We start from the raw sequence: 10,597 nt of genomic DNA, 5'->3' as shown, positions 1-10,597 counted from the left end.
CGTTCTCTTCCTATGTAAAAAATTATAAATAATAAATAATAAAAAAATCGCAGGTAGAAATCTATATACATATAGCATTTACTCAGCCTGTAGAGCATTTATCACAGATATCCCAGTTAGCTAATAGCTAACTCAATGGAGCAAAAGTTAACCATAGTAATTAGTTCGTAGAACATAGTTAACAACAACAGTAGTTAGTTTGGGAAGTCAGAGGTAGTTAAAATTGGAAGAAGAAAGGCAAGCTCAAGAATTAAAGCAAGAAACATCAGATTAAACCATTTGGGTATTAATGTATAACATTGAAAATGGAGAGTATGATCAAATATAGAATTAGTGGCTATTCCTAATTACACATGATGAGGATTACAAAATTATACATTGAAACATATGAAGATGTATGAGAATTGTAAATTGCATTTGCATTATGACCTGTGCTACCTATACAGTGACAGTAGATGGTACAGGTGAAGGGACCCGATTTTCAGCTGGGATTTCAACGAATTCAGAGAGAATCGCCCTGAATTCTTCACCGGTTATTGTTTCCTTCTCAAGAAGGATTTCCACAATTTTGTCAATAGCCTCACGGTTGTTCCCTATGTGGGTCAAGGTGATCTCATATGCTCTATCTGAAAGCCTCTTCACAGCAGTGTCAATGTCTTCGGCAAGCTTTTCAGACATTGAATTTCTTGCCATCATTCTCATAGTCACATCAGCACTCTGAGCTGAAGATTCCATTAGTGACCATGGACCAATTTCAGACATTCCAAATGTGGTCACCATCTGCAGATATAGATCAATTAAACCCCTAAAATTTTCTAGAATTTTTTCAAGTGGATTAATCAAGGAAAACAATTGCTTTCTCGCTATTAGTTGAAAAAACAGATCACTGATTAGACTGGAATAAACTCTTACTGGAAGGTGTAAGTTTATTTATTTATTTATTTATTTATTTATTTTTATTTCTGTTGATATATATTTTGCCACCTCAAACTTACTTGAAAAAAAAAATTAAACCCATTTTCTCCATAAACCCTGTAAAATATACGAAGTTTACGGATTTCATTTCAGTGTTTTGATGAGGATTGCTTTCAAATATGGCTGGGGTGAAATTGACGTTCATTTTGAAACTAAAAACCTCAGTTTAATGATTTTACCTGTTTGGCCAGACCAGTGATCTGTTGCAAATCACCGGCTGCACCTGTGGTCACATCAGGCTCACCAAAGATCACTTCCTCGGCAGCTCTTTCCACCAAGTCCACCAACAATTCTTGCAAATAGTTGTTGCTTTGAGATCAAGGTTGGGTCATCTGCAGGAATAAACCATGTAAGACCTCGGGCCTGACCTCGTGGAATAAGGGTGACTTTTTGAACGGGATCGTGCCCTGGAGTAAGGGTCCTGCATGGAAAAGAAACCAATCAATTAGCGAGAGTACTAGAATAACAAATTTCATTGCGAACCGAAAAAAATTACAAGAGAATGGCAGACAAGAAGTCCACCAAGGTAAACAAGAGAACTTTAAGTTATTCAGTGATGCCCATCCCCAGAGACTGTATCTCACTGGAGAAAACACAGAGATCCAACAGTGGCGGAGTAGATAAACAGAAAATGAAGACAACATAATGAAATCAACTATGAATAATGTCCACAAGAAACAATTTATGATATACATAAGTAGGTCATAAAACGTTATTATTGCTAGCATCAACGCACATTAAAACATTTTAAGCATTATAATTCTCCTAACCTCAGACTACAAAGACCAAACCTAGCAGAGTAGTAAAAACGTGTTGGCACGGCATTTGTAAGAAAGGGCCTGAAGGGATGGGACTGAGGGTTGAATAATTTATACACATTTCTCTGTACAAAGCATAAGTGCCCTGTGACAATGCCATCTTTATACCATTCAAAAAAAATTAAATCACAGGCACAAAAATGTTTTGCCACCATCGAAGTCAGAGAGAAGATCCCTTGCCAAAAGGGCTAGATGCAAGTCCAACAAACATGATGAGGATGAACCTTGCCAACTCACATTCATTTACATCATTAGCTGAATACTGAAGAATAAAGCACAACGATATCATAAAAACATTGTAAACAACCATGCTTTGGCTCGACCAAGAACCCTAAAATGAAGAACGTCCAGAATTACTGACAAAAGCAAAGGATATTTTGATACTTACCCACAAATTGCGTGGCCCACTTCATGGTATGCAACCAAGCTTTTGCTCTTCCCATCTGTCATAACCGTTCCTTCCATTCCAGCCACAATCCTATCTATTGAATCATCAATCTCTTTAGATGAGATTGCAGATTTCCCACGTCGTCCAGCCAATATAGCTACCTCATTCAAGAGGTTTGCAAGATCAGCCCCACTGAAACCAGGGGTTCTCATGGCTATCACTTCAAGAGACACATCTGCATCAAACTTCTTATTGCTACCATGAACCTTCAATATCTCTGTTCTACCCCGTATATCTGGAACATCAACTGTAACCTGCACAAAGCTTCAAATTAAGCATTCCCACAATATTAAAAGAGCAAATATGCAATAAGTGATGTAGTGTTACCTGTCTGTCAAATCTTCCTGGCCTTAATAAGGCAGAGCCAAGAATATCTGCACGATTAGTTGCTGCAATTACAATGATACCAGTGTTTCCTTCAAAACCATCCATTTCTGTCAAAAGCTGGTTAAGGGTTTGTTCCCTTTCATCATTCCCTTCTCCAATTCCAGTTCCTCTTTGCCTGCCGACAGCATCAATTTCATCAACAAAGACAATGCAGGGAGCATTCTCCCTGGCCACCAACACCAACAAACATCTCCACAAACTCTGAACCTGAGATGGAGAAAAATGGGACGCCTGCTTCACCAGCAATTGCCTTGGCGAGAAGGGTCTTCCCAGTTCCTGGAGGACCAACAACAAGCACTCCTTTAGGGATACGAGCTCCAACTGCAGTGAACCTCTCAGGCTTCTTCAGAAACTCCACCACCTCCATGAAATCTTGCTTTGCTTCATCTACACCAGCAACATCATCAAATGTCACTCCAGTATTAGGTTCCATCTGAAACTTGGCTTTTGACTGACCAAAGGCAAGAGGAAATCCAGGTCCACCAGGACCTCCCATTCCTCCAGATGACCGCCTTGAAAGAAGGAACAGACCCCCAATTAAGATTAGTGGGAAGGCCAAATTTCCAATCAAGTTGAACAATAGAGAACCTGAGTCCTCTTGAGCATTGTGCACAGCAAAGTCAATGTTCTTCTCCCTGAATTTCTGAAGGAGCTCCTGGCTGAGTCCAGGGAGTTGGACCCAAACTCGTTGCACCCGATTCCCCAATTCTGGAGAAACAGCCTCAACAATAGCTATGGTTTCATTCTCAAATAAATCTACCTTTTTCACTTTGTCCTTGTCCAAGTACTCCAAGAACCTAGAATAAGACATCCTGGAGGAAGAAACCCCTTGGTCATCAGCATATGCATTCCCACCACCAAGGCAGGTACACTAAGTCCCGCATTTCTGAGTAACAACTTCAAAAAGCCTCTTCTTCCTTCATGGTGCCTTTGGTCCAGAGATGCTGTTACATAATTTTTTTTTAATAACTTGCCCAATGACAGAAGGCTAGAGGAAGGAAAAAGGCGCCTGCCATAGATCTCTTTGCCCAAACTTGGTTTAGTACTGTGGGTAGATAAACCACTTCCCACTAGGCATGCTGATGATGCTGCCATCTACAGTATTATCACCTGGAACAAGGTGCTGGAAAGTGGACATGACAAATTAAGTGAAAGTGAATTAAAAATATACACATATGTATAAAGAACTTCGTTTAAAATTATTTCTGACAAAAACTACTGCTATCCACTACAAATTTTTTGCATTCAATGATTGTGTAGAATAAATAACGAATAGAAATCAGTTATAAAATGCAAAGTTTGAAGAGATAGGCAGAGTTACAGAGTAGATGAGTAGATATTTACACAGCTTATAATATCCAAACCAATTGTTTTGTTTTGTTTTTTTAATGTTTTATTTCCATTGTCTCTCTCTTATTCTTCTTGTGGTGTGATGTCTGAAATATTCTTGTGCTATTATCATACAAAAGCAGGTCCGAAAAATAAAATATTTTTAATAGTGATAGCATTAAATGATATTTTAGATAGGTTGCGACCTAGCACGATGTCAAGTACCAACCCCCTCTAACATTATGGCGCTAGTTCAAATCACGGGAATCATCCTCACCATAAAAAAGTGGGTTAAGGCTACCTACTTACTCACTCCCCCGGACCATGTTGTAAATGGGAGCGAACTGAATGTCTTTTTACATCAAATGATATTTTAGGCAAACACCATTGTGACATTAAATATGGAACTAAATTGAAAGTTTATTTCTACCAATATTTTATATCTCTATTTTATTAATCAAGCGAGATTTCAAAATTTTAAAGGAGATGACTGTAAAAAGACCTTGAGATAAGGTCTTGCAAGCAGACAATATCCCTGGATAATTCAAACATACTAACAATCTCAACAGTAATGGAATTTCATCCTCAATTGTTTTTTAAGTATAGAGAGTTGGCATCATCAGAAAAGTCTTGACCTTATCACAGTGCAATAAATAAAGGAAGTTTAATCCAAAAGGACTGCGAATCTCATTGCATCTTACAGCAACAGAAAACCATTCCGATAACTTGAATAATAATCCAATCCTCTAATCATATTTGACCTCCAATCATGTTTGACCACCGACTGAAGAGGAATGTCTGGGAACTGAGGAAAATTACATTTCATAAAGGAATGAAAAATGTATCTTGTGGTTTGTAATTATTCATTTGTAGCTTCGCAGTAGAAGCTTGGCATGTATTATTACATTGTTGTTTTCAATGAGAGAGAGAATATGTATTATTATGTTTCTATCACCCAAGGGTAATAGATATAAAAATTAAAAAAAAATGGGCCTAAATTACAGGCTCTGGTAATGTTTCCGATTAGTTAAAATGTTGGGGCGTGACAAAAAATTACTAATAAATTAAAAAATATTGACAATTTTTTAGATGTCTAGAATAGTGAAAATGGATGAACAATTTGAAACGAATAAACTAATCAACTAGATTCGAAACACTAGTTTAGTTTTATCAATTGCATAATTTTGGCGAGAAATGTATATAATTTGCATGGTAACTTAGTAAATTAGGACATTTTGAGTTTTGATTTTTGTTGATTGTCATTACTTAAATGATATACTTATGACTAAGTGATTTGCAAGTATTTAAATTTAATTGATAAGAGTGGATCAACACATTGAGCTTAGTGATGGATCCACATATTAAAATATAAAAAAATATATATTTGATTTGGAGTATTATGTGTCCCGTCATTAGGTGTGATGTCTACATTTGTGTCTTCTTTTAATTGTTTATCATCTCTCATCTTACTCTTTGACATTTTAATTAGTTTTTCTCTTCTCCTAGGTACTTGAGGTCTGATGGACTTGCAGATCCTTGTCGACTCAACAACTATGTCATATTATCCCATGCTTTAATTACTCCCCCCCCTCTTCTTTAATGTTTTTAGTTTGTCTCAAGCATGCATGCAACTGATGTAGAGTATAAGAAACTCAAGGAAGAGTAAATTTAAAGAAGTGGCGATATTTAGAAATTGACATGCTTTAAAAGAAAAATTGATAGGAGCCATTTATAATTATGTTTCTAGTATTATTAGAGTCTTATTTTATGATTATTTTATATTGTTTTGAATTTTTAAATCAGGGGTATTTTGGTAATTTTATACTTACTGACATGAGTTGTAGGGTCGCCCATAAGTTGTCTTGTAGGTCAATTTATTTAATTAGATTTTATTTATATTTCTTATTTGGTCTTAAATTGATTTTGGAAGTCAAAGATATTGTAGTAGTTTTCTTTTTTCTTTTTTTTTGTTTAGTTGGTTTAGAAAGTCTCCTAATTCTATATAAAGCTATGCAATGCTTGTAATTTAGGATTTATTACACTCTATACCCCTCAACTATCGCTTATTTGTCTACTTAGTTTATAAACTATCAATTAAGTCTATTAAGTTCCTAAAGCATATAGATTATTTAGTCCCTAAACTATCAATTGAATCTAGTAAGTCTCTAAATTATTTAAATCAAACCTATTTAGTCCCTGAAAATGTAACAAAAATAAAATATAAGCTCATAAACATTATAAATTAGTAAAAGACCCTACCTAGTTAAAATTTTATTTCAAAAAGCCTTTAATTTTTATTCCGTCTTTAAAAAGTAGGCATTAGCTCTTATGATGAATTTCCTTTATAAGGGTAAAGGTAATTATCTATAGTATTTTGTTAGTTATATTCTAAAATAGCCATGTGTGCTTACCTTTATCTGGTATTATATGTCAGAACTAATTTCTAATTGATTATTTTTAAGTTTTTCGCTAAGTTATTTTTATATAATTTAATTAATATATTATTTTTCCTATTATTATTTGTAACAAAATGTTATTATTTAAACTATCTAATTCTACTTTTTCAGTATATCTAATACTCATATAATTTTATAGGCAATACTGAGAAATTAGACTATAATACTAATTTAAACACACAACTAAATAAAATAATTTTTAAAGATAAAATAAAAAATTTAAATTTTTTTAATAAAATTTAAATTAGTTAGGGTTTTTTTACTAATTTATAATACTTACGGGCATATATTTTAATTTTATAATTTTTTCAGGGACTAAATAGACTTGAATTAAATATTTTAGAGACTTAATAAATTTAATCGACATATTTTGATTCATATATACTTTAGGGACTTAGTAGACTCAATCAATAGTTTAAGAATTAAATAGACAATTTGACTATAGTTCAGGGATAGAAAGTGTAATAAATCCAATAATTAGAGTTAATATTAAAGAGAATTTTAAAAGCTTTTGAAGCTTCTTCATGGATTGTGTGATGCAATCAAACCCCGAGTGTAATGCCTAAGGATTCTAAGAGTAATTTCTAGACCTATCCTTTTCATGTTTTTTTTTTTTTTTTCAATTTATTATTTTCGGATTACTATTCACAGTCCTCTGAAAGTGAGATTTTCAACCTCAAAACCCCATCCAATCATCCCCAAATCAACCCTAATCCCTTTCTCTACCTATTAGCCTTCAATTTAACCCTTCAAAACCCTAAATTGCTCATTGTTTAGGCCATCAAATAACCTATGTTTTCAAAATCCAGAGTTGTCTCGACATATCCTACATCAACAACTTTTCTCATATTAATGTAATTTAAGAAGGCTATGACTTGTAATGGCTATCCTGTTTTATACTCTAAAATAGGTTCATATGACTAGCAATGGTCCAAACAGGTTGTAGCTGTAGAACTTCTTTGTTGTGTTTGTTCTGAGGAATAAGAGTGTTGGACTGGATTATATATCCTGGTCAATACTGAATTTTCACGTTAAGATATAAAAGTGGACTTTTGGATTAACAGTCCTCCCAGATTGTATATCCTCCATTTGAGGGACTATTGAGTCCCTAAAGGATGGTGGGATACAAAAACGGGGGATTGACAGGGGTCTAGAGTTAGCGGTTAAAATATCAAATATCCTCAAATTATAGTCATTACACCATGTAATCCATGTCTAGTGATTTCAAATGAACATGGGTTATGACATGATTCTATTAATCGCTTCTTAATCCAGGAGCATTCCAGACATGGGATAGAACATATAATCCTAAAGGATTGGTAATCAAAGAACATTTAATCATGGACTAATAGTCCCATGTAACCTAGTCCAACTTGTCCAAATAATCAAAATTCAGAACTGAATTACATAAGTTATTTGGTTACCTTAACTTCTGCTTTCATCGAGGATTAGAAAGAGCTGAAGCTGGTGGTGCTGTGGAAGCATGGTTGTTGACTGTCGAAGAAGATGCTGTTGCATATGTAAAGTTGTAGTTGATGCTTATATCCACCTCCATCAATCCCTCCAAAACCTTAACCACAATAGACATGGAAGGCCTTCTTGACTGATCAATCTGCAAACACCAAGCTCCAATCTTTATCATCCTGACCACCTCCTCGGCATGATATTGTTTGACTCCTTCATCCATGTTTTCCACCATGTCAAGCAGTTGATACTCAGCCCTCTCCTGCAACACGTGAAGCAGATGTTTTCTAGATTCTGACTGTGTGCTGTCAAAGTTTCAGCAGCCACTATCTCAAGAAGAACAACTCCAAAGCTATAAATATCAGCTTTGATGGTGACTCTTGCTTGTCGCACTCTGGAGCAATATATCCGAGAGTTCCTCTCATTGTGGTCAGAACATGGCTTTCGTCTCTGTTTATCAACTTGGATAACCCAAAATCAGAGATTTTGGCACTAAATCTTCATCCAAGAGAATGTTTTGTGGCTTTATATGGAGGTGAATTATTCTCTGTCGGCATTCTTCATGCAGGTAAGCCAGCCTTTTGGCTATGTGAAGTATAATCTTCTTCCGACCTTTGCCAATTGAGCCATTAGTCACATACTCGTATACTAGAAGCCTGCAAGATTTTTCTGCACAAAACCCAATCAACCTCACAAGATTAACATGGTGTACATGTCCAAGTGTCTCCACTTCAGCAAAGAATTCCTTCATCCCTTGGCCCAATTTATGCAAACGCTTCGCTGCAATCTGAGTGCCATCTTCCAACATCCCTTTGAACACAATTCCAAATGCTCCACCACCCAATCTCTCCTTAAAATCTTCTGTTGCAACACATAGCTATTCATATGAAAACCTCACTAGACTTCCCGGAACTCGCTTCATACAGTCCTCGTCCTCTGAGCAGCTTGGGCACAACATCACAAAGCATGTAACAATTATAACAACAAAAATTAAAAGGGCACCAGCACACGACCTTCCTATTATTGCTTTTAAATTTCTTTGTGAAGCAGGTGGAGAAGTGTCAGGCACAGTGTCTTCTACTTGTCCGTTTGCTGGCTTGTAAGGAATTTGGACCTTGACAAATGTTGTGCGAAGCTGTGGTTTGGGATTAGCCCTTCTCTAATTGTCAATACCGTGGATGGGATATAACAATACCCATCAGAAGCATTATTGTTGTACCTGAAAAAGACTGCACCACAGGAACAATTTAGCAGACAGATCTCTCTGCATCTGTCTATGTCACTGATATTTGGAAATGCAGCATCTTCGTCGATGAGGTTGAAGTAGCTTACATTTCTAACTTCAACAAGATAGTGCCTCTGGTCAAAGGGACGTGGGCAAGACAAAGAAGTAATCCTAGAGCAACCCATATAGAGTATTTGAAGCCGAGTCTGTTGCAGATGTTTTCCATTTTGGCTGTGTGCCCAAAATATCGAACCCAATCAATGCCTATGGGACAACCACACTGGCTTTTTCTGCATAAGCCATATTCACCAGAGTGTGAGAATGTTGACATTCACCTAAATCATGGGTAATCATATCAACAATCTCCCTCAACCCAACCCAATCAATGCCTATGGGACAACTACACTGGCTTTTTCTGCATAAGCCATATTCACCACAGTGTGAGGATGTTGACATTCACCTAAATCACGGGTAATCATATCAACAATCTCCCTCAACCCATCGGTATTACTGTGGCGAAATATCTTCAAATGCCCATCACTACCTAATTTTATATATGCAGTGCTAACAGTGGAGGGAAAATTGATGGGAATTATTTTAAACATTGATTGAGACGTACCAAAATTCACAAGGAAACTTCCTTGTTGAAGCTCCGCATACCTCCTATGTATGTAACAAAACTGGTAGCCAATTTCAATGCGGCAAAGCACAAACCACAAGCCCATAAGTTTGAGGAACTTGGAATGAGTTTTTGATCCTCGTATAACTGCTGCCCAACAAGCAATGTGTTTGTAGGGTAATCAAAATACTGCCAAACAATTGCTCCTTTGTTGTTGAATAAAACCAAATTTTCCCATTCTGTTGTGTCCATTCCCACCACAGACTTGCCTAATGTGTTGGTTGACCACACGTGGTCTCCATCCGAATTTTGCAGTTCTAATTCTCCATCTACTGTAAGCTGTAGCGCCGCGCCTTCTTTCACAGGATGGCCTACATTTGTTGACCAAACTGCACTGTGATTGCCTCCACCAACAATGGCAACTGAGAACAAGTAATAGGTGCAACTGTCGAAGCAATAGAATCCACAAACAAACTCAACACTTCCCCTTCTTGAGAAGATTGCTCTTACGGTTGTTGAGCTGTCTTCACTGACAAGACTCCTACCATTAGAATCATTGTTGTTCCCAATTGAGGGAAAACTTGAATTGAAGTAGAACATGGGACCAAATGATGGGGTAAGGAAGAAGATCCAGCCGCCTCAACAGAAGTTTGGGCAACATTTTGAGGTAAACACACACTGAAAACAAATGAGCAGAACAAAAATATGATTAATCCAGCCATGATCTCTGATGAATTACTTTCTCGCTCTTTGGTTGCTAGCTTTATAAAGAGTTACCAGAGTAAACTTGGGGGTGGGAAAGCACAAGTCATCACAAGTCAAGTCTTATAAAGGAGGTGGAGCAATTTTCTACAGGTTCTGTGGGTAGAGATTGAC

At 36.4% G+C, this 10,597-nt stretch overlaps 1 protein-coding gene and 1 pseudogene across 2 annotated transcripts; both read right to left on the bottom strand.

The window, feature by feature from the left end:
* Window positions 1-250: 250 nt before the first annotated feature.
* LOC114299588 (ATP-dependent zinc metalloprotease FTSH 2, chloroplastic-like) lies at window positions 251-7,939 on the bottom strand (annotated as a pseudogene). Its single transcript, XR_014338329.1, has 5 exons — window positions 7,838-7,939; window positions 2,569-3,751; window positions 2,182-2,495; window positions 1,155-1,396; window positions 251-780 (listed from the first exon to the last, which is right to left on the bottom strand). The product of XR_014338329.1 is annotated as an ATP-dependent zinc metalloprotease FTSH 2, chloroplastic-like (transcript).
* A 395-nt stretch (window positions 7,940-8,334) lies between these two features.
* Window positions 8,335-10,321, bottom strand: LOC114282041 (G-type lectin S-receptor-like serine/threonine-protein kinase SD2-5). Its single transcript, XM_028224665.2, has 4 exons — window positions 9,763-10,321; window positions 9,507-9,646; window positions 9,051-9,236; window positions 8,335-8,754 (listed from the first exon to the last, which is right to left on the bottom strand). Exons 1-4 carry the CDS (start codon window positions 10,319-10,321, stop codon window positions 8,335-8,337), a joined length of 1,305 nt encoding a protein of 434 aa, XP_028080466.2.
* Between the last annotated feature and the right edge of the window lie 276 nt (window positions 10,322-10,597).

The sequence above is a fragment of the Camellia sinensis genome, chromosome 8, assembly GCF_055761805.1.
Source record: "Camellia sinensis isolate YWXY chromosome 8, ASM5576180v1, whole genome shotgun sequence".
Lineage (NCBI taxonomy): Eukaryota > Viridiplantae > Streptophyta > Magnoliopsida > Ericales > Theaceae > Camellia > Camellia sinensis.
Note: the sequence above shows the minus strand (reverse complement) of the source record. Positions and strands in the feature narration are given on the sequence as shown.